The 26,097-nt window shown below is 31.7% G+C and overlaps 1 protein-coding gene across 1 annotated transcript in view; it reads left to right on the top strand.

The window, feature by feature from the left end:
- Positions 1-19,870: 19,870 nt before the first annotated feature.
- The window catches only part of LOC126888194 (lipase 3-like), a 65,270-nt gene continuing 59,043 nt past the window's right edge, over positions 19,871-26,097 (top strand). The window contains exon 1 of the mRNA XM_050656251.1: positions 19,871-20,243. Within this exon, the coding sequence (XP_050512208.1) occupies positions 20,084-20,243 (160 nt within the window). The 5' untranslated portion in view covers positions 19,871-20,083. The remainder of the gene's footprint in view (positions 20,244-26,097) is intronic.

Here is a 26,097-nt window from a genome sequence, read left to right as displayed (position 1 = left end):
TTAAACGACTAACATGCAATTATCTTGTCAGATCCCTTGGGCTTGCACCATTTTCCAGCAATGTAACAATCTGAACAGACTTTCGATATTTTTCCATCGTTATTAAGAAATACACTTCACTATATAAGGAAGCCAATGTAATACTAAGATATCGTAGACACGCTTTAGAACACTATAATAGTTCACACAGATCTCAAAACCATCAATTATGCGAAGCTTCGTCGTTTCGTAAATAGGGCAGTTAATGAGGGTATTTGGCTCCGAATTCCATCCTACTACATCTAGTCCTGTCGCCAGGGGGGTACAACGGCCTCCTTAATTCAGATTGACTTACCCAAGTTTTTTATGTATTTTGACCCGTAGAACACGAATTTTTTGGGTAACAGTTGATCCGGATGTTGATAAGATTGTTATAAACAAAGAACTTGAGGAATTACATAGCAGCGATTTTTCGCACAACAAAATATTTTTTTGTATTTTTTGGGTGATTCTTAGCAAAAAATGGTCTTACAAGTTTTTTCGTAGGATGCATAGTTTTCGAGATAAACGCGGTTGAACTTTCAAAAAATCGAAAAAGTGCAATTTTTGAACCGGAATAATTTTTGATTAAAAAATAAAATAGCAATTCTGCTTACTGCATTTGAAAGTTCAAGTCAAATTACATCGGTTTTGATTATTTGCATTGCTAAAAATTAAGTTTTTATTTGTCAAACAAAGCTATAAACACATAGTGTTTCTCGTGCCAAATGCATGCGTTTTAATGTACGTAATATACGTAGAAATTCTGTATGCGCGCCTACTCGTTCGATTTCAAATTAGAAATGCATTGAAAACACCATTCAATCACTATGTGTTTATAGCTTTGTTTAACAATAAGAAAATTATTTTTTAACAATGAAAATAATCAACGCCGATAGAATTTGACTTGAACTTTCAAATGCAGTAAGCAGAATTGCTATTTTATTTTTCAATCAAAAGTTATTCGGGTTCAAAAATTGCAATTTTTCGATTTTTTAAAAGTTCAACCTCGTTTATGTCGAAAACTATGCATCCTACGAAAAAACTTGTAAAAACATTTTTTGCTTAGAATGACTCAAAATATACAAAAAATGTTTTGTTTTGCGAAAAATCGCTGTTATGTGATTCCTCAAGTTCTTTGTTTATAACAGTCTTATCGACATCCGGATATACTGTTACCCAAAAAATTCGTCTTCTACGGGTCAAAATACATAAAGAAAACTTGGGTAAGTCCATCTGAATTAAGGAGGCCGTTGTACCCCTACTGGCGACAGGACTAATCGATTACCTTGATATTTTCACAGTAAATAGGGAACAGCTCAAAAAACAAAGTCTACTCTATATACATCACTTCAAGGGGGTGGAAAATTCTTTGGTAAAAAAAACCACGGAAGTGGCTAAATAACCTAATTCTAAGCAAAAACTGTTCCATATATTTTTTTGAAAACTCGACAATTTTGAGTTATTCGTGGTTTAAAATTGGCCATTTTCATTGAAAAATGACACCTTTTCGGAAGGTTTTTTGCGAATATCTTAAAAAATATGTATCTAACTAAAAAAACTATATAAAACATTTTTGTAGCTTATAAAAAACCAAAGAGATTCGTTCCTTCATAAATCTTCTAGTAATAATACAAAAAGAGATATGGTAGGTGAAAGGGTTTGTGTTTTTGGTGCATGCTCAAATTGGTGTATTCAACTTGAAATAACAGAGAAACGGTTGATTTTAGGTGTATAATGCTACCAATAGCTTTTGTAGTGCTTGAAAAGACTTTTAAAATGAGCAACATTAAATATCAATTACATTCAAACTGAGCAAGATATGCTGCCAAAAAATTTATGACTAATGTATTTTAAGAAAAAATGAGAAGTATATTTAACCCCTCATCCACCAGAATTTAAATGCATGGTTTTCCCTCTACAAAATAAGATCAAATTATAGAGCGCATTTGTAAAATTTCGTAAAAATCTTCCTTTTTCTCCATGTAACTCGACAACGATAATAGATGCGAAAGAAGATACTATACAAAAATGTATGGTATTTTCAGATAAAAATTTTGTTTTTATTTTTCATTACTGTATCTTTTATAATTTTCAAGTTACATGGAGAAAAAGGAAGATTTTTAAGAAAATTTAAAAATTCGCTGTACAATTTCATCTTATTTTTTTTTCAAAAACCATTCATCTTAAACCCGTCCAACGTTCTGACATATAAATAACACTATAATAAAAGGTATTGTAGAAGGAAAATCATGAATGTCAATTCTGGTGGATGAGGGGTTAAGGTACTAGTACACTTTAGAAGACTAAAAAAAGGCATTCTTTCAAGAATTTTTTTCTCAGAACATTTATTAAAAATGAACATAACACTTTTTACATATTAATATCTAACTCTTAGAGAATACAAAAAATATATCTTTTTTTATTTATGCACGTACACTAATATTGTAGAGTACAGTATATTATTGTACAGTTAATCTCAGGATTAGGATATCTGAAACAAAAAAATCGTACGGCATTTGAAAAAGGAAGGTTTCTTACGTGAAAATTTACCATCGTTAGTGAAAAATTCGGCAAGAAAAAGATTTTACGGAAATTTGAAAAATTTTTGTGAAAAAATCGCCCGTTTTTCTTCAGTTTTTCATTGTCAAAAAATATTTATTTTTTATTTTTTGGTGAAATTGTGGCAAATTGTCACGTAAGAAACCTTCCTCTTTAAATGCAGTACTTTTTTTTTCAGATATCCCAATCCTGAGATTAACTGTCCGCCATCATTTTTCGAGGCCTTGACTTAAGCGCCCTCTACAATATTAGTGTACATGCATAAATTAAAAAGGATATATTTTTTGTACTCTTTAAGAGTTAGATATTAATATGTAAAAAGTTTTATTTTCATTTTTAATAAAGGTTCTGAAAAAAAAACTCTTGAAAAACAATTATTTTTGGTCTTCTAAAGTGTACTAGTACCTTAAATATACTTTTCATATTTTCTTAAAATACATTAGTCATCCATTTTTTGCAGCATATCTCACTTAGTTTGAATGTAATCGACATTAAACATTGCTCGTTTTAAAGCGCTTTTCAAGTTTTACCAAAGGATTAGTAGCATTATACACCTAAAATAGACCCTTTCTCTGTTACTTTAAGTTGAATACACCGATTTGAGCATGCAGCAAAAAAACAAATCCTTTCATCGACCATATCTCTTTTTGTATTATAACTAGAAGATTTATGAAGGAACAAGTCTCTTTATTTTTTTATAGGCTACAAAAATGTTTTTAGTCCAGGGCGCATCTGTTTTGAGATGGACGTTGAGAGGTGACTCAAATTTTTTTGCAGAAATTGCTTGAAAATAAATCCAATAATAATATTTGAGTTATCCTCCCACTCAAAATGGTCCGGAACATTGTTTAAATAATCAAAATGTCAAAAATTGAAGGAAAAATTCGATTTTTTTTTTTCGTTTTTTGATTATAACTTTAAAAGTATTCATTTTCGAGAAAAGTTGTACTGACATAAAAGTTGCGTAATTAAATTTCCTACAACATAGAATTGGTTAAAAATTTAAAAAATAGTCACCCTAGTTGCAAAATAGCAATAATTGCGAAAAAACCATACAAAAACAAGTATTCGCATTTTACGTTTTTCAACCATTTATTCTACACTTAGGACCTTCATATTTCACCCAGAAAAACTTCATGATACAGTAAAATAATACTGTAAATTTCATTAAGACCGGTTCAATAAATTTTGCAAAATAAATTTTGCAATCCAGCTTTTGCAAAAAAATTAATTTTTTCAAAATGTTGCAGGACTGAAAATAAAGCAGATAGCAAGTTGAAATTTTTTTTTCTTATAGAAGTGTACTGTACCTTTTATTTGCAATTTTCAAAATTAAAATCGATTAATTACCACGGCGTCAGAAAATTTTTGAAATAAACAATAATTTTTGGTGCTACGCGCAGGACAGCGGTGTTCGATTCACACAAGTTGATTTTCACCACAATTTCTTCCAATCATTATCTAATATATTATTATCTTACCCTATATTTTGATGTATTTTAATATTTTAATTCCACAAAAATCAAACTAATTTTATTATTGTTTGTGAAATATTGTTTAAACAATTGTAAATGTTTAAAAATAATAAACTTTTATTATTTAAGTTAAAATATATGAACAAAGAAAATTTTTGCTAATAAAAGTGTTATTTTAAAAGATAGAGTATGTGTTTTTATTTTGCAATAAACAAATTTATTTATTTATATCGAAATGTAATAAAAACTAAAATGTATCAATCATTGTCAAAGGTCATTGGAATGCCCAATCAGAGCAAACTATCCGCTGTCCTGCGCGTAGCACCAATAATTAATGTTTATTTAAAAAAATTCCTGACGCCGTGGTGTTAATCGATTTTAATTTTGCAAAATTGCAAATGAAAGGTACAGTATACTTTTATATGCAAAAAAATTTTCAACTTGCTATCTGCTTTATTTTCAGTCCTGTAACATTTTGAAAAAATGAATTCTTTTTACGAAAGCTGGATTGCAAAATTTATTTTGCAAAATCTGTTGAACCGACCTTAATTAAATTTAAAGTATTGTTTTAGTGTATCATAAAGTTTTTCAGGGTGAAATATGAAGGTCCTAAGTGTAGCATAAATGGTTGAAAAACGTAAAATGCGAATACTTGTTTTTGTATGGGTTTTTCACAATTATTGCTATTTTGCAACAAGGGTGACTATTTTTTAAATTTTCAACCAATTCTATATTGTAGGAAATTTAATTACGCAACTTTTATGTCAGTACAACTTTTCTCGAAAATGAATAATTTTAAAGTTATAATCAAAAAACCAAGAAAAAAATCGAATTTTGACATTTTGATTATTTAAACAATGTTCCGGACCTTTTTGAGAGGGAGGACAATTCAAATATTATTATTTGATTTATTTTCAAGCAATTTCTGCAAAAAAATTTGAGTCACCTCTCAACGTCCAAATGTACTAATATTTTTACAGATGCGCCCTGGTCTATTTATACATATTTTTTAGTTAGATGCATATGCATAGTAAAGGTATTCGCAAAAAACCACCCGAAAAGGTGTCATTTTTCAATGTAAATGGGCAATTTTCAACCACGAATAACTTAAAAAGTATTGAGTTTATAGAACATTTTTTACTTAGAATTAGGTTCTCTAGCTATCTCGGTGGTTATTTTGACAAAAAAATCTTGGAACCGCCCTCCAAGATAAAAGCGCCATAGTATATAGGCTAGACTTTGAATGAATAAGGAGATAAGTAGAGGCTATTCCCAAAATTCCCATGGATTAAAATCCATGCTGTACGATAGAATTCGAAGGTAATCGTGGTTCTCGTAGCTCTTCTTTCTCTCATTGACTGGCGTAAAATGAGTTCTGCAAATTTTATGCTTTATTATGTAGGTTATGCGAATTTGTTGATTCTATATAAAGGCTCAGTCTAGCTTTTAATTAGGTAGGTACACGTGATAATACATTTAATGTAATTAACACAAAACATATTAGAAGAAAATTAAGAAATATACAGGGTGTCCCGAAAAGATTGGTCATAAATTATACCACAGATTCTGGGGTCAAAAATAGGTTGATTAAACCTCACTTACCTATATACAATAGTGCACACAAAAAAAGTTACAGCCCTTTAAAGTTACAAAATGAAAATCGATTTTTTTTCATATATCGAAAACTCTCAGAGATTTTTTATTGAAAATGGACACGTGACATTTTTACGGCAGGAGCATCTTAAAAAAAAATTTAAGTAAAATTTGTGCACCCCATACAAATTTTATGGGGGTTTTGTTCCCTTAAACCCCCCCAAACTTTTGTGTACGTTCCAATTAAATTATTGTTGTGGCACCATTAGTTAAACACATTATTTTTAAAACTTTTTTGCCTCTTAGTACTTTTTCGATAAGCCAGTGTTTATCTAGATATTTTGAATGTTTGTCGAATCCACCACATATTTGTATATGGTTAAGTACGGTTATAGAGACCTGTGAATAATCTGAAAATTTATTTATAATTTACATTTTTAGGTATATTTTGAAAAAGAAGCTACATCTCGATAAAAGGTGCCTTATGAACAAAAGACTAAGAGGCAAAAGTTTTAAAAACACTGTGTTTAACTAATGGTACCACAATAATAGTTTAATTGGAACGTACACAAACATTTGGGGGGTTTAAAGGAACAAAACTCCCATAAAATTTTTACGTAAATATATTGAAAAAGAAGCCGCATCTCAATAAAAACTGGCTTATCGAAAAAATATTAAGAGGCAAAAAAGCTTTAAAAACGTTGTATTTAACTAATGGTACCACAATAATGAATTAATTGGAACGTACACAAAAATTTGGGGGGGTTTAAGGGAACAAAATCCCCATACATTTTTTATGGGGTGGACAAATTTCACTATAATTTTGTTTTAAGATGTTCCTACCATAAGAATGATACATGTCCATTTTCAATAAAAAATCTCTAATAGTTCTCGATATATTGAAAAAAATCGATTTTCATTTTGTAACTTCAAAGGGCTGTAACTTTTTTTGTGAGCACATTTGTACTAAGGTAAGTTAGGTTCAATCGAACTATTTTTGACCCCAGAATGTGTGGTATAATTTATGACCAATCTTTTCGGGACACCCTGTATAAAATAATATAAAATTTCCTAAATTTTGTGTGTTGCTCGTTTTCCCTGACGCGTAGTTTATATACACGAGTATGAACAATTATTATAATATACCTATTTATTTGACACACTTATTAAAACTTCATACTAATTATATTATGATTCTTATCTTTTATGTAAAGAAGACTGTTAACAATAACTAATAAAAGGAAGGCCACAATTTAATATTTACTGTATTAACTGGTTGTGTTTCTATTTTCAAGGATCAAAAACACAAGTAAAAAATATCATTTTTGTAATCGTCAAGTACCTAAATTTAAGTTCAACCTTCTTTTATCAGGTCCCGATAAGAATTTTAGCCATGTTATATTCTAAAACATATTTTCTAATTGTTAATTAGGAAGGTTTCTTATGGAGAGACGGGCATTAACAACTAAAAAACAATGTTTCAAAATGAAAAAGTCCAAAATACTTATCAAGAACTGATAGAACAAGGTTTGCACTTAAATTTAGGTACTTCCTAATTTTAAAAAGAATATTTTTTACTTATGTTTTTGAGCCTTAAAATCGACATTTTTCGTTCTTTTTTCAGTTTTAAATTGTTTATAACTCGAAAATGATCAACTTTGGAAAAAAATTACAAAAGATCTTTTTTGTTTAGAATGATCCAAAAAATCTGAAATAAATTGAAAGCCCGGGTCGATTTTATTTTAATTTATAAAAAAAAACTAATTTTTTAATTATTAATTAATTATAGTTAGAACAACATTAGATTGGGCACCCTTTATTCTTTGTAATTGTTAACATGCTAGATAGTCCTGTCGCCAGTAGGGGTACAACGGCCTCCTTAATTCAGATGGACTTACCCAAGTTTTCTTTATGTATTTTGACCCGTAGAACATGAATTTTTTGGGTAACAGTCGATCCGGATGTCGATAAGATTGTTATAAACAAAGAACTTGAGGAATCACATAACAGCGATTTTTCGCAAAACAAAACATGTTTTTGTATTCATTGGGTCATTCTAAGCAAAAAATTATTTTACAAGTTTTTTGGTAGGATGCGTAGTTTTCGGCATAAACGGGGTTGAACTTTCAAAAAATCGAAAAATTGCAATTTTTGAACCCGAATAACTTTTGATTGAAAAATAAAATAGCAATTTTGCTTACCGCATTTGAAAGTTCAAGTAAAATTCTATCGGTTTTAATTATTTTCATTGCTAGAAATTAATTTTTTTATTGTTAAACAAAGCTATCAACACATAGTGAATGAATGATGTTTTCAATGCATTTCTAATTTGAAATCGAACGAGTAGGCGCGCATACAGAATTTCTACGTACATTACGTCCATTAAAACGCATGCATTGGGCCCGGAAAACACTATGTGTTTACACCTTTATTTAACAAATAAAAACTTATCTTTTAGCAATGCAAACAATCAAAACCGATAGAATTTGACTTGATCTTTCAAATGCAGTAATCAGAATTGCTATTTTATTTTTTAATCAAAAGTTATTCCGGTTCAAAAATTGCACTTTTTCGATTTTTTGAAAGTTTAACCGCGTTTATCTCGAAAACTACGCGTCCTACGAAAAAACTTGTAAGACCATTTTTTGCTGAGAATCACCCAAAAAATACAAAAAAATATTTTGTTTTGCGACAAATCGCTGCTATGTAATTCCTCAAGTTCTTTGTTTATAACAATCTTATCGACATCCGGATCAACTGTTACCCAAAAAATTCGTGTTCTACGGGTCAAAATACATAAAAAAAACTTGGGTAAGTCCATCTGAATTAAGGAGGCCGTTGTACCCTCCCTGGCGACAGGACTAAGATTACATATCCAATAATTTTTATCCGATAAACAGATAGGTGAAGGTCGACCTTATGTCGTATCTTATGTAGACTAATTAGTACAACAGTAGTAAATAAAGTTTTCAAAGTTTTTTTAAAGACTTTAGTTATTTCTTTACGTAGGCCATAATTTAATCATTTAATTGGTTATTGTTTTATCATACAGTGAGCACGTAAAGATTCGAATAAATTCATTTTTTCATGAATGGGCGATTTTGGAAATAAATCCCGAAACAGGTCGATTTTTATTTTTTAATTATTATTTTTTGCATATAGGTATATCCTACTAGTGACGTCATTCGTCTGGGCGTGATGACGTAATCGATGATTTTTTTTAAATGAGACTAGGGATTGTGTGATAGCTCATATTTGAAAGGTTATTCAATTCTCTATTCAGTAGTATAAACATTAACATAATTATTTATACATGGTGTCCTGTAACTAACAGGGTTGATAGTCATTGGTTGGTTACTTAAAATCAGTGTTGCCAATCGCATTTCTCTAGATTATCCGATGATCGCTCGAAAAATATCCGATGTGTCACGAAAAGGTACGCTAGGTCAAAAATTATTCTGTTATTAAAATCAATGTTGCCAATGTTATTCTTTTACTCCCCTTAACAACCATCAAATAACAAAATCCGTTGTTCGTACGCCAATCAGTTGATTGTAATCAATTATCATTATGATAATTAACATAATTAATTGATTGATTAATTATTAATTATCAATTAACGTAACAATTATTAACATAATTGATTAATTAATCAATTAATCTCATAATTGTATTCAATTATGTTTTCAGCAACCCAATCAAAGTTGACATTGACAGTAATTAAATATTTGATAATGATCAGTTGATTCCATTTCTGATTAGCGTTCGAACAACCGGCCCTTTAATCTACTGGATTCTCTGTTTCACAGTTTAAAAATTTTCGTTTATAGATGAAAGTCTCGTATCCTAGCTGATTACCTAATTCATGTATGTAATAGCTATTTGTATAACAAGGGAGGGCTACTTTTCCTCCCGAGAATGAAGTTTACTGCCCGACGCGTAGCGGAGGGCAGTAATCATTCAAGGGAGGAAAAGGCACTTTACTCCCATGTTATACATATGGTTTTTCCACCTTCGTCAAATTTATAACAAGTAATTTTTCATTTTTACTTAATTTATTTATGTAACTAACCAACAAAATTTATTAAAACTAAAACTTAACAAGTAGGTACAATATAACTGTCAACTGTCAAATATAAGTCAAATTATTAATGTAAACATTGTTAAATCAAAATAACAATTTACTGTTTTTACCATTCTGCAAAATACAGGGTGTTTTATAAATAAACGTTAAAATGTATCACTTACGTAATAGAAAATAGATATTGGTCAATAAGTTAAATTTCATGAATGAAATACCATGACGTCACTTTTACTTTTCCTCTTGCAACTTTTAAAATCAGGTCCGGAAAAGTATACTTTCGGTAGAGGTAGGTGGAAAATACTATTTACTTACTATTATTATATTATTCGTATTTTGTATTATCGTAAGTGTTAAATTCTAAATAAATAAATAAATCTAAATATTTCATTATTTGGATCGTTATTTTTATTATAATTATTAAGTAAAAAAAAACACTTTTAAAGATTATTTTATTAAAACGTAATAACTACCTAAAACTAGGTACTAGAAAAATAAATAATAAATAAATCAATATTTACGGTTTAACCTGGCGGTTATAACCGGTCAAAAAAACCGGTTGTTCCAAAAACCGTTGTTCGGTTTTTATAGACATAGCCTATGTACAATAGGTTCCAGTCAGCTTAAAATTTCTCATTTACGAGCGTGGGGCGAAAAAATTTTCTATTTTTCTCTGAATTCAGTATTTTTCCACTTATCCGGGTTTTCATCGGTTGTTACTTTAAAAAGAGAAAACCGGTTATAACCGGGACAAAAAATAACCGGAAAAACCGATTATATCAGAGAAAAAAACCGGTTTTAGGTTAAACCGGTAGGTTTTTCCCATCCCTAGACTGCACTGCATAAAATGAAAATAAAACTAAATCGTGCGTGAATTAGCTTTGATAAGTTTAAATATTAAAAACTAAAAACTCATAAATAACATCGGACGGCAGACGGTTTTTGAAATTTGAATTGGATTAGTATGCCTTAAGTGGACGCACTTGTGCATTTAAATTCTAAACAAAAGAATTGGCACATGTCCCTTTTGTCAAAAGATGAAAAGTATCGGATGTCACTACCGAACGGATGACACCCGGGGCGGACCGCCCCCTCCGCCTCACCCTAGCTACGCCACTGGATAGGAGTTTATAGTTTTATTAAACTCTTGGTGCAATAAAACCGATTTTAAATTTTTTTGAGTTATGAAACTCTTTGAGCGGAGGTGCGATATGTATAATCGAAAGGAAACAACATGTTACAAATATTCAGTTATGTGGTTAAAAACTGCTATCTATATAATGGATTATATTATGTGTATATAGTCATGCACACTGATTCATTATTCTTATCTTGTTTCACAAGTTGTATACTACAGTAGGTACCTACGTATACAAGGAATAATGTTAAAATATTACAGTTCCAAATAATAATATAATTCTTATCCAGTATATTCACATTAAAATTTTTAACATGGCACAAGTTGAATATATATAAATTTAAATGGAATAATTATCATATTCATATCATTATTTCAATTTAACTGAGCCACCAGTGTGTTCCGGAGGAACACAAAAGGTTATTCGAATGGAAGGTGTACAATAAGCTAATTGGTTGCAGTAGCACAGGATTTTAACAACAAACGGCTTAAAAAAGCTCGAGTTAGCTGATAATATACTACTGAAGGAAACAACTAAGCAAGACTATTATGCTATCTAGATCTAAAAAAAATATAACTTTGAAAAGGATTAAAACTTAACTTTTATTTAACCGGTCCTACTGAAGCCAACATTTCAGAATTACCAACTCTGCCGGTCTAGTGGGTTGGTACCATATATTTTTGGAGTAATTTGGCAGTCTCCAAACAATGGTACAACTATTAAAAGTTGCGCCTGCAACATATGATTGAGTCTACAGCTTAAATCTCTGATGATGATCTAAATAACTAAACTGATTCTTGCTTATTTGCTACAGTACTTCAGTCCTATTATGAAGAATTTGAAACTGTTCACTAAAAGAATAATTATGATCTAGAAGGTGAAGTGCGTATGTAGAATCTGCTTTTCTATTGTTGAGAGCCCTTTTGTGTTCTGCTATCCGTTTGTCAAAGGTTCTGCCAGTTTGACCTGGCATAAACCTACCCGTACTGACACAACTATACACAATTCATCATCCCATCCTACACAACATAAATTAGCAGCCTACCATAGCATGATACATAGACTGACAGAAATTCCCATGTAGTCGGAGAGATAGAAGCGGATTTTGTGCGTGATAAGTAATATGGAAAAACTATACGGGGATATGTTGAATTAGTTGTGTACATGACTTTCACCAACGGCCGGAAACCAGAGTTGGGGCCGAGGGTAGTTATAAGGGGTCAAAATCGCGGAATTTATTATTTTTTTTATGACGCTCATGATCGAGATAGTGCACCAAAATTTGGGAATAAGTAGGTCATGACTTAACTAAGTAAAATCTCTAGGGGCAGAACGCTACGTGGCCGAAAAAGGGGTGGGGGTAGGGGTGAATATAAAAAATATAAAGGGTTTTTTGCGCTGTTCGTGATTGAGATAGTGGACCAAAATTTGGGACTAAGTAGACCATGACATTGCTAAGTAAAATCCCTAGAGCCGGAAACCAGAGTTGGAGATGAGGGTAGTTATAAGGAGTCAAAGTCGCCGTTTTTATTATTTTTTTTTGTGACGCTCATGATCGAGAGAGTGCACCAAAATTTGGGAATAAGTAGGTCATGACGTAACTAAGTACAATCTCCAGGGGAGGCACGCTGCGGGGCCGACAAAGGGGTGGGGCAGGGGTGAATATAAAAAATATAAGGGGTTTTTTGCGACGTTCGTGATTGAGAGGGTGCACCAAAATTTGGAAATAAGTAGACCATGACATAACTAAGTAAAATCCTCAGAGCCGGAAACCAGAGTTGGGCATGAGGGTAGTTATAAGGGGTCAAAATCGCCGTTTCTATTATTTTTTTTGTGACGCTCATGATCTAGATAGTGCACCAAAATTTGGGAATAAATAGGTCATGAGGTAACTAAGTACAATCTCCAGGGGTGGAACGCTGCGTGGCCGATAAAGGGGTGGGGGTAGGTGTGAATATAAAAAATATAAGGGGTTTTTTGCGACGTGCTAGATTGAGATAGTGCACCAAAATTTGGGAATAAGTAGACCATGACTTAGCTAAGTAAAATCCCCAGAGCCGGAAACCAGAGTTGGGGATGAGGGTAGTTTTAAGGGGTCAAAGTCGCAGTGTGTATTATTTTTTTTGTGAGCCGGTACAGCATTTGTTCCCCACGCAGCGTTCCGCCCCTGTAGATTTTACTTAGTAATGTCATGATCTAATTATTCCCAAATTTTGGTGCACTATCTCGATCACGAACGGCAAAAAAACCCCATATAATTTTATACTCACCCCTGCCCACCACCCCTGTGTACCCCAAGCAGCGTTCCCCCCCTGAAGATTTTACTTAGTTACGTCATAACCTGCTTACTCCCAAATTTTGATGCACTATCTCCATCATGAGCACCACAAAAAAAAATAATAAAAACCGCGAATTTTACCCCTTATAACTACCCTCGTCCGCCACTCTGGTTTCCGCCTCTGGGGATATTACTTAGTTATGTCATGGTCTACTTATTTCCAAATTTTGGTGCACCCTCTCAATCACGAACGTCGCAAAAAACCCCTTATATTTTTTATATTCACCCCTGCCCCACCCCTTTGTCGGCCCCGCAGCGTGCCTCCCCTGGAGATTGTACTTAGTTACGTCATGACCTACTTATTCCCAAATTTTGGTGCACTCTCTCGATCATGAGCGTCACAAAAAAAATAATAAAAAACGGAATATTGACCCCTTATAACTACCTTCCTTCCCCACTCTGGTTTCCGGCTCTGGGGATTTCAATTATTTATGTCATGGTCTACTTATACCCAAATTTTGGTGCAGTATCTCAACCACGAACGTCGCAAAAAACCCCTTATATTTTTTTTATTCACCCCTACCCCCACCCCTTTGTCGGCCATGCAGCGTTGAGCCCCTAGAGATTTTACTTAGGTACGTCATGACCTACTTGTTCCCAAATTTTGGTGCACTATCTCGATCATGAGCGTCATAAAAAAAATAATAAAATCCGCGACTTTGACCCCTTATAACTACCCTCGGCCCCAACTCTGGTTTCCGGCCGTTGGTGAAAGTCATGTACACAACTAATTCAACATGTCCCCGTATAGTTTTTCCATATTACTTATCACGCACAAAATCCGCTCCCAGCTCTTAGACTAATGTCAAAAAATAACTTTGAGATAGAACTGAACATCATTAAGCAAATAGCAATAAACAATGGCTACAACGAACAAACAATTAACAAAATTTTAAACCAAAAAATCCATAAGAAAGCTCTGAAATTACTCTATCCACCACCACAGAAAGAACCCAGTACCTTCTGCTCTATCACATATACAGGCCAGATATCAACAAATATGGCCAGATACATAAAAAAGAAAGGATTAACACCAGTTTTCAGAACTAACAACAACTTAAACAAATACATTAAAAACAATAAGAGTCGAAAGAGAAAGCAACTAGGGGAATGGTGGGCATGACGGGGTCGCGAGGTAAGAGGTAAGACGGGGTACCGCACACAAACAAGAAACTACACGTTGGTGAATCGCATGCAATAACTCAATAGGAAGAGTCATTCGATTAACGGTCACTGCAAGAGAAACCGTGAATGAGCGTGCACGCGTTTATTGTTTACAAACGGAAAACTGTTTTAGCTCTCCGTTGATCTAATTTTGTGCAAGGACAACCATCGTTATTTTAAGGTAATTATGATCACCTCATTAATGTCTTTTTTATCGTTGATTACTAGTATTCTTATTTTGATAATGGCATATTGCTTGTGTGAATACGTTAAACATTTAATTAGTGAATTTTTTTTTGTTCAAAGTTACCTTTTGAGGCAAGATGTATTGGGTGCGGGGTATGATGGGACATTGGTGGTAAGTCTGGGTTAATTTAAATTTCTTAATAAATAACATTGGATTATTGTTTTAGATAATACCATGGTACGTACTTACAAGAAAAAAACAAAAAGAGGAGAATGGTCGAGAGATGCTATGAAAACAGCCATAGATAAAGTGACATCGTCAGAACCCTGGGTAGGCTGCCAGATCTGTGGATGTTGAGCTCACAATGCTTGTGCTAGGGTGGATAATGAAGATCTGGAGCAAATACACATTTTTGTTTGTTTTGTGAGAATTAATTAGCATCACCATCATGCTCTAATTCCATTACCCCATCATACCCCATAGTAAGGGGCAAGATGGTTTTTCATAATGTTCTTATTAATGGCTAATTGTTGAAAAATGTGATAGGTTGATTTTCCAAAGATTGTACCAAATCATAGTTAGATTAATGACGCAACGCGCCATCAATTAGTAATAGTAATAAACGTAGTAATTATGTTGTATTTTTGTTATTTTCCTTAGCTACCCCATCATACCCCCCTTCCCCTACCTACAGAGGGGTGTTTACAAACTGACTTGTGACTGTCCGAAAACTTACATCGGTCAAACTGGCAGAACCTTTGACAAACAGATAAAATAACACAAAAGGGCTTTCAACAATTAATAGAAAAACATATTCTACATACGCACTTCACCTTCTCGATCAGGGGTCACCAATTAGTTTCCCTGAGGGTCCGTTTCGAAAACCTATGACACTTCCGGGGTCCGGATTTATGCTGCCTGTGTCTGGCTGTTCTGATTCGGTTTCTTTGCGGATTCTTGTCAAAAAATATTCCCTACAAATCAGAAGGATGACCGGCGAAATTTTTGGGCAGAAATTGTTTAAAATTTTTTTAACAATTTCAAAGTGTTTTCAAATTTCATGTTTTTATCATTTTTGGGTCATCTTAAAAAAATCTGTCATTTTATTAAAACTTTCAAGCATCGCAAATGCATATTTTCGCATTTTTCAGATTTTAAATCGCTTATAACTCGAAAACTATTAACTTTTCGGAAATATGACACGAGACCTTTTTGTTTATAATTACCCAAGGAACCTAAAAATACATTTTCTGATTTGTTTAAAGGGGACATTTTTGAACAGGAATCCTCAAAGAAATTGAGTCAGAAACATTTTTCGTACGAAAGTGGCCTCACACATGGACTAATATGGAAAGGAAAACTAATAATATCTGATTCTTTTTGGTTACTGTATACTTTTCTGTAAGTTTTCCTGGTACAATAAATAAAATATAAATTCATTGTGTATTGTTTTGATGTTATTATCAGTACCTATATTTTGAAAACAGCAGTATTGTAAATTGTTACTGAGAATATTTTAAAAGTTAGGAATTTGTGTTTTGAATACTAATGAAGTTCTTAGATACCTACCTATCTTCAGTTTTGTAGAAAGGAAACTGAGGAATTTAAAATAAATAATCATAGTACAAAATGCTAATTAACATGTTATCTTTTCTACATTAGTTTCAATGCAAGGTGTTTGTTGCAAACTTATTAAAACTGAAAATTATTTTAATTAAAAGCACATCTGAAAAGTACCTACTACTACTTAACATAATAGTAGAGAGGAAATGAATATAAAAAAATGCACATGACAATTTTATATTACAGATTACTTAATTTCAAAATTAATGATTAGTAAGTATAACAATAAGGGGAAAAACTCTTTACAAAATTAAATTATCAGAGAGAAAAATGACATTTTTGTTATGTACAACCTGTCTGAAGTTTGGAGTGAGTTTAGTGCAACTGATTCTCATTAGGGATTAGGGAGTTGAGATATTCATCTGTTAAGTGAAATCTTTACAGATTTTTAATAAAGTTCATTCTTGATAAAGCGGCTTCGCACACATAAGTTGAGCCAAACATAGTACACAATTTCATGGCCAAACATTTTCAAAATTGTCAAACACTAGGTATATTCTGAATTTTTTGACGGTCCGCACAAAACTAGCTCACGGTCCGGATGCGGACCGCGGTCCGCTAATTGGTGACCCCTGTTCTAGATCATAATCGTTCTTTTAATGAACAGTTTCAAATTCTGCATATTCAAAATAAAGGCCCTAAGCTATCTTTATTAGAATCTATGGAAATTAATAAATTGAAAGTCCAGATATAATTCTGAATGATCAACTTGAGACAAACAGCTCCCCACTCCTCAACCTCTTCAGTTAAAGATTTTAAAATGCAAACACATAGTAAAATAAATCACTTGAGAAAGGCACTCTGCCGAAACAGCTGTAGTCACATAGTTTTATAATAAATTTTGTAAAAGTATCGAAAACAAAAGTTTTCAGTGTTTTATTGTTAGATTTATTTATTGTGTAACTTAACGACACGATATTTGCGTTAGCACCTTCAAAACCCCCCGAGGAACGCGTTCAAACTGATTTTTAATTGTATTTACTTTCGATTTACTTGATTTACTGGATCTACTGATTTACTGCCGGATTCGTGTCCGATATATTCGTGTTCAGCGATCCAAAAAACTTCCGAGTAGAGTTTGCACTGATTTTGTATCGAATTTCCATAAAAGTCCGGATTAGGTCCATCCTGGGCACCATCTGCCTTCAAGACTATCGTCAACATGATATTCGTGTTCAGTGATAACAAAAACTTCCGAGAAAAGTGTTTGCACTGATTTTGTATCGAATTTTCTTAAACATCCAGATGAGGTCCGTCCTGGGCACCAGCTGCTTCGGAGACCCCGCTGTCATGCTATTCGTATTCAGCGACCTCAAAAACCCCTTAATACTAATATCGAACTCATTTCCGTCAATTATTATTTCCGAATTACACAATTATTTTTTATCGAAATACACTTTAGAAAATGCATTTTCCTTGCAAAGGAAAATATTGCAACACCTATAAATTTTAAAGAACCGCTTATACTGACATGAAATTTGGCACACACATAGCTAACATGTCAAAGAAAAAAAGTGATATAAAAAATCGTGAAAATCACCCCCTAATTAGCATTCCAAATTAAATTAATCGTTACCACTTCACAATTTGCTTTACCCGTGTATGTATTGTTTATCGTGTCTTTACTTATGTATTTTTTATTTATTTATGAACTGTAAGTTTCATTAGTTCAAAGTACTTATTTTTGAAGGGGCTGTAGTTGAAAGGGTTTGAACTCAATAATCACGAGTGTATACAAATTTTGAACAGCCAAATCTTAACCAATTTTTGGCCTATAGAAAAACAAAAAATTGAAAATATTCTGAAAAGAAGCGAAACCTACATTTTTTTACCTTTTTACTTTGTGATTTTTGGTATCACTAATAAATTTTTTTAATATTTTTTAATGAATTCAAAAAAAATATTTAAAACCAACTTTTTTAAATAATAAGCCCTTCGAACCGATGAAACTTACAGATCATATAAATAATATTTAAAGTAACTTGTGAAGCAGTAACGATCAATTTGATTTAAGTTGCTAATTAGGGGGTGATTTTCTCTAGTTTTTTGACCAAAAAAAGGACCAACTTTATTTTGAGCGTAGGTAACTTGCTTACTGTTGATTCTAGAAACTTTTTTAAAAAACAAAATAGTTATTTTCCTAACTAGTGCGGAAAGTGATACTTTCACACACGAGACTGCCGTTGACCCGAACGACGCCATAGCGGAGTTCGGGCAAGCAGTCGAGTGAGGGGAAGACACTTTCCGCATGAGTTAAGAACAATATTTTTTCTAGGGCCGTACGTTTGGAAAAAAGCCACAAAAAATAGAGTTATATCAATTTTTATTTAGGAGTGAAAATACACAAATTAATTCTTTGACAAGGTTGTCAAAACCAAACTTTCAATATAATGGGTTACCACGACGACGATATTGGTTTCCATGACGACGATTCAAAACCATTGTAATTATCTACTGATCTGACTTTGTCAAAATAATTTTATTTCATCGAATTATCGCGCTAATTTCATTAAAACATGAACACAATAAGATAAATTTGAAATAAATTAGTAAATAATATCTAAATATTAGTTTATTGCATTTATTATAATATTTTATAATGCCATATTACAAGGTATTTTACTTTCCCGCACGCCGTGCGGGAAAGTGCAACTTTCGGAAACGAAATGCGTGCGGGAAAGTGGCTCTTTTAGCACGGCCGTAGAAAAATAAATGTTTTTTTAAACACTTTAAAAAAGTTGTAATGAGTTTTCCCCGAAAAGTGCATCATTTTTTTGGTTTTAATCACGTTGAAATACTTGCTTTGAAATTTGACGGACATGAAGCTATTTTTCATTAGCTACAACTTTGCTTCTACCAGGTCTAGAGTCTAGACACACCATTTTTTTTTCACTTTTTAGAGGCTACATTTTTTACTAAGAATGTTTGTTCGATAAAATACTTGCTTTTTCAGTTATTTGCAAAAAACCGCCTAAAAACGTGTTTTTTGTTGAAAACTGAACATATTTACTCGCAAATAACTCGAAAAGTATTAACTTAGTGAAAAAATGCTACAGAACAAAAGTTGCTTAGAATTAGTCAGTTTATCCATTTCCGGACTTATTTTGAACGTATATTTTTTCACCCCCGAGAAGGGGTGAAATTCACCCTCAGGTCAAAAGCACACTTCGGCACAATATCATTTTTCTTCTTTGACATGTTACCATAGGCGTAACCAGGATAATCCTAAGGGAGGTTACAACTACTGGAAAGGGGGAGGTTACAACTAATGGAAGGTCTCCGAGGGGTATGGTGTTAAGCGTATAGAGCTCAAAGTACATCCCAATGGGGGGGGTTATAACCCCCAAAACCCCCCTGGTTACGCCTATGCATGTTACCTATGTAGGTATATGCCAAATTTCATGTTATTCCAAGCGGTTCTTTAAAATTTGGATAAAAACCGTGATTCAATGTACTATTGTTCAATATTGCACTTTTCTTTTCTACATCGTCACTTTAGTTAACAAAATTTCTTAACGCTCTTACGAATCGCATTCAACAAGTTTCGTTGAGATCCATCCAACTTCAAAAATTTGGTACGTTTATTGCTTCATAGCCTTGCCTATAACTTCGTAGATATCAATCTCTACACAAGAAAATCAATAAAATGTCCATGCAGATGATGCGCCTAGCCTAGTCCGCTTCTGTTTAATGCAGGTGCACAATCTCCAAGTTTGTTTTACTGAGACACCTTGTATAAAAATGCCGGCTAACCGGCGAAGCTGCTATGTTATTTTGAATTATTATTCCAATTATGACTCATCCGCCGGTTCAAAAGTACAATTTTAGTTCGAAATAAAAAACAAAACACAATTTTTCCTTGCCATAAACTACTTTATTTACATTATCTGCTAAAACTGTGATATGATGTTTAAGTGTTCGACGATATTAACGACATTATTGTTGATTTTTTTAATGACAATAAGTGTGGAATCTGATAGTTCTGAGGATACTAACCGTTGTAAGGGATTCGAAGAATATCGTGGACAGATTGATTGTAAATACAATCCAGATGATTATTTAGGTAGGTAAGGCAAATAATTTTTTATCGCAAAATAATAGTTCAGAGCAGTGGTGTCATGGCAAAATTAGCAGTGCCGGAACGCACTGCTAATTTTTGTTTACAAAACCTAAATTCTCTATTTATTTTTTTTCTTTTCTTAACCAGTGTGGGAACGGCGTTCCCACGCGTTCCCACACCATGACACCACTGGTTCAGAGATAGTATTTATTTTACAATCACCCAATATTTAGTAATTTCAAGATGACTTAACAATTTAATATAAAATCAGGTGATATTTGTTTGTTTCGACGTGAATATGAGTCCGAAGTTCCGGATAAATAATTACGTTCTTATAAAGCTTATAGAAAAACTTAAGGGCACCCGAAATCCCGTTTAAAGACAATGTTAATATTATGTCACATAACCAAAGCACTTAGTGAACTAATTTTTTTTATTTTGAAACTAAATGTATTGTTTAGTCCCGCGTACATTTTTGTAAAGTTAGAGTGAAACAAACATTTATTTTAAAAATTTTTAAAATACTCTCAGAAAAAAATCAAAAAAAGTTTAGATTTTATCTTTTATTTTACTTGTTTTTGTACATTTTTCAATAAAACTTTAGCCGGGACTTGATATTATCTATCTACAACTAGTGTAAAAATTTAAACCTTTTATTATTTAAGGATCCAGAGATATTTGACATCAAAAGTTAAAATACCCAGTATTCGGGAAATCGGGGATTAAAAGGGTTTTATTGTTTCATATGGTCAATGGACCTCTAAATATGAAAAACCGAGAAGTGCTATTATTTAAAGGGGTGCGTTTTTGAGAAAGTGGTGAACTAGTCCCTAGGCACAGGGTAGGTACATTAGGGTGAGTTCTATGCACTTTTGGTACAAACACGTGTGTAGAAAATTTGTTTCAGATGAAATTTACTATTGAAATATCACCTTCTAGAGTCAAAAATATATTTTTTACAAAAATATATTCAAAAATGCAGCAAAAAAGAACTCAAAAGAAAGCAATTTTGTTTTTTTTCCTCGAGGATATAGGTATAGGCAATGCTGCAAAGAAAAAAAACTTCCATTCTTCCTCTTTAAAATGACGTTTAGTAAAAGTCTCTAGGATTTACAGTTCCCGAAATATATTTTTTCAAATTTCGACGCTCAATGTATTTTTGGGACATTCTCCCCATTATTTCGCAAACATTGTTCTGTAACCTTTTTCCTCATTGTCAAATAAACGTCAAATTGAAAGGCAGTTTATTTAGAAGTTCTTATAAAAATTTTTAATTTTTAAGGTTTTTTGTTAACTTTTTGAGTATTACGAGTAGTATAAAGAAGTACTAAACTAGTGATTTGTAAGAAAGTGTGAAATTTCGCGCCTAGAAGTTAAATTTAAGAAAACAAATAATATGGAAGGTATACCACCCGAACCTCCAGATAGAGGTTTTTATGTAGAAATGGAAGGAGATGGGATGATGGAATATGAGGAATTAAATAAAAATAACAATAGGGTAAATAATAAGGTAACAAACAAACAAAACCAAACAAGTAGCACTATTGAGGTAAGTAACAAATTTAGTTCCAATAACGATGAAACTTTGACAATTTTAAATCAAACAGATAAGTCAGGTAAGCAAAATTTAAATAAAGTAATAAATTTAAGATTAAAACATAGATATCAATTTGGAGATAATGCACCTTATATAGTACACATAGAAAATAAAAACGGCAACATTGGTCGATTACACAGGATCGGCACGGCCCGTTTGATTTTAAGTTCAGTACCTGAAATTGAAAATAATATCACACAAATTACAGTAGTTGGTAGAAATAAAATCAAGGTAGAACTAAATAATTTTGCTAGTGCTAATAAATTAATTGATTCTGAAATTCTAAAAAGCAAAGAGTATGAGGCATATATTCCAACGTTTTTTACTCAAAAGAAAGGTGTTATAAAATTGGTAGATAAAGAGATAGAAGATAATGATTTATTATCATTAATTAAACCTAGATTTGGAATTAAGTTCGAAGTATTACATGTAAAAAGAATTATGCGGAAAGTGATTCAAGATAATGGTAATACTATTTATGTAAAAACAGTCAGTCTATACCAAAAAAATGTAATAATAGAAAAAATGATATACGAGGTGGAAAATTATACACCCAGAATAATCCAATGTTTAAAGTGTTTGAGATTTGGGCATATAAGTGCCCAATGTAGAGGAAAAGATAGGTGTGAAAGATGTGGCGAAGAACACAACAAATCTAATAGTTCCAATCCGAATAATTTACTTTGTGTATTGTGCAAAGGAAAACACAGCGCTACTGACAAGGGAGCAGATTGTACAGAAAGACAAAAACAGGAATATATTTAAAAAATTATGAATAATTATTATTAATAAAATTATGAAGCTAATAATAAGTATAAAAAATATTCAACAGTAAGTAAAGATCAAGAAAATATTTCAAATAAATATACAATATCTAAACGAAAACGATCAAGTAGTATTGATTCTAGTAGTGTAGATAAAGAAACAATGGAAGCACGCAGAAAAATTTTGCAAACACCAAGAGTACAAAGTCAGCCTTGTTATAATTTTAATAATCCCATTTATTCTAACACAACACAAACACAAAACGATAATCAAAATAATATGGGAGAAATAATAGTAAACTTTATTTCAGCAACATTAACTCAAATTAATCACAATTTAGATAAAAAACGTTGGAATTATTAAAAAACAATATTTCACAATTATTATTACCTCGTGATGGCTAACGTTTCATTTCTTCAATGGAATGCGAGATCAATTAAAACAAATAAGGGTTATTTAGAAAAATCTTGTATGACAATAAAATAGATATAGGATTAATATCACAAACTTGGTTAAAAAAAGTAATTTTATTAACTTTACTGGTTATAATGTCTTTAGGAATGATAGAGATGATGGATATGGTGGAGTAGCCATCCTTTTGAAAAAAATTAATTAAATTTTACAACAGTCCTACTTTTCACCATATCAATGAAATAATGTGCAATAGCATATCAATTAAAATTCAATCCGGCAAAAAGATAAACATTTATTCAATATACGTAAAACCAAATCTTAAAATTACAGTAAATGAATGGAAAAGTTTTTTAATAGTCTAGAGAAGCCTTTTATAATTGGTGGTGATTTTAATAGCCACAATTATGTTTGGGGTTGTAGTATTGTAGACACTATAGGAAAAAATCTGTTAGAAGCTATTGAGGACTGTAATCTTGTAATTTTAAATAATGGTAAAGAAACTTTGATGCGTAGACCGAATAGCAATAATAAATCTGCAATATATCTTAGAATATGCTCAGCAAATATTAGTCATTTTTTCGATTGGGATGTTGTGGACATTAGGATAAAATCATTTTGCTATTGTTATTAAGTCAAATATTAATATTAATAAAGCGGAATGTGTAAATACAAAATTCCAATGGAACATAAATAAAGCGGATTGGTCTCTTTTCTCTTCTATCACTGATAATTTTATGGAAATTGATAATAATTTAAGTTACCAACAATTTTTAAATAAATTAAATGAATATTGTAAGATATGTATACCGGAGAAGAGAACAGGGACTAATACACGATTTAGAAAAACTTGGTGGAATGACAATTGTAAAAAGGTAATAGAAGAACAAAAACTAGCTTTACGCAAGTTTAAACTACAGTCTAATATACAAAATTATATAAATTATAATAAATGTGTAGCGAAAACCAAAAAAGTTGTATTAGAGAGTAAGCGTAATGCATGGAGAAAATTTTGTAAACTTTAAACAAAAATACTCCAATTAAGGATATGTGGAATCAAGCCAACCGATTACAAAACATTTTTAAACCACAAGTAAATCCAGTGACTGAAGGAGAATTGGTTGAGGAGTTTTTAAGAAAATTATGTCCAGATAATATATTTTCAAAAATTAATGTAATGGAAGGAAAAACTCTAACCATCCATTTTCAGTTCCAATTAGTTTCTGTGAATTAGAAATAAGCCTTAAGAATAAGAAAAATACTTCTCCAGGTATAGATAATGTACATTATATTATGTTGGCCAATTTACATCAAAAAGGAAAAGAAACACTATTAAAATTTATTAATCAAATATGGCTATCAGAAGATATTCCAGATAACTGGAGAGAGTACCGGGTGATTCCTATTCTCAAAACAAATCGGAATCCTGATTCAGCAGAATCTTATAGAGGTATTTCATTGAGCTCCTACATAACAAAAACACTGGAAAGAATGATAAAACTTAGGCTCGAAAGTTGGCTAGAAAAAAACAATAAATTATCACAAACACAATTTGGATTTCGAAAAAATCATTCTACTCTGGAAGCAGTGAGCCATTTGGTAACAGATATAAATTTAGCGTTTACGAAAAATTCTTCAGTAATAGCTCTTTTATTAGATGTTGAAGCAGCATACGACAACGTTAATTTAAATATACTATATAACAAAATGACACAAATAGGTCTGCCAGAATGTTTCTGTCAAAAAATAATAAAATTGTATGAATGTAGAAAAATTTATATATCGGTAAATAATAACACATTTGGTCCAAGACTAGCGATGGGTGGTCTACCTCAAGGAGGAATATTAAGCCCTTTGTTATATTTAATTTACACTTCTGATATAGAAAAAAATTTAAACTCAACAAAAATTTTACAATTTGCAGATGATATAGTTATTTATCAAGAAAATTTTAAAATAGAAAATGCAGTCAAATCCATTGAAGAAGGAGACAAACATATTAAAACATGGAGTGAATTACATGGACTAAATATATCTGATTCCAAAACCTAATTATGTATTTTTACAAGAAAACGAAAAGAAATACCTAATCACATCTTAATAAACAATATCTCCCATCCAGTACAAAGTTATGTTAAATATTTGGGTATTACTCTGGATAGACAGCTTCTCTGGAAAGAACATATAGACCATATAGTTAAAAAAAAACAGAAAGAGGAATAAACCTTCTTCGATTCGTATCACACTTACGTTGGGGAGCAGATCCAAATATTTCTTTGTTGTTATTTAAAAATAATATAAGAGCTATATTCGACTACGGATCAATATTATACAGTGACGCATCACAGTGTCATTTAAATAAAATAGACAAAATCATTAATAAATCCCTTAGATTGTGTATAGGAGCCCTAAGAAGTACACCGATAAATAATCTACAAGTTGAATTCTGTGAAATGCCGATGGATATAAGACGAAAAAAACTTGGCATCAGCCTTTTAGTTAGATTGTATGAAAAAAAAAGGCAAGTTTAATTTCCAAAATAGATCAACTGTTTTTAGCAGACTTGACAGAAAAATATTGGATAAAAAAGAAAACTCTAAATATAGTAGATTTATATTCAAAAATGACAATATATGATAAACAACTTTATAAATATGACATAAACCCAAATTATAATATTGACTTTAATACTATGGAACAAGTTCAGGTATACTTTTTAAGGGACTATAGCAATTTGCCTCTATCTTTAAGAAAATTAGTGTTTAATATAAATCATTCAAAGTTTATAATTTATAGTGACAGTAAAAGTTCTCTAAGTAAAATTAGTGCTATAAATCCTAAATCAAAAGTGCACTACATTGAATTATTTATAATAACTAAAATTAAAGAACTTCAGCAACAAGGAAAGTCTGTTAAGTTAGCATGGGTTAAAAGCCACTGTGGAATAACTGGAAATGAAATGGTAGATGAATTGGCTAAAAACGCGGTGACAAAAAGAGTATTAACACATTATCTTTGTACGTCTAGAGATATTGAATCAGATTTATTCAAAGAGCTTAAGAAAGAATGGAAAGTAAGGTATGT

This window comes from Diabrotica virgifera, chromosome 1, assembly GCF_917563875.1.
Source record: "Diabrotica virgifera virgifera chromosome 1, PGI_DIABVI_V3a".
NCBI lineage: Eukaryota > Metazoa > Arthropoda > Insecta > Coleoptera > Chrysomelidae > Diabrotica > Diabrotica virgifera.
Note: the sequence above shows the minus strand (reverse complement) of the source record. Positions and strands in the feature narration are given on the sequence as shown.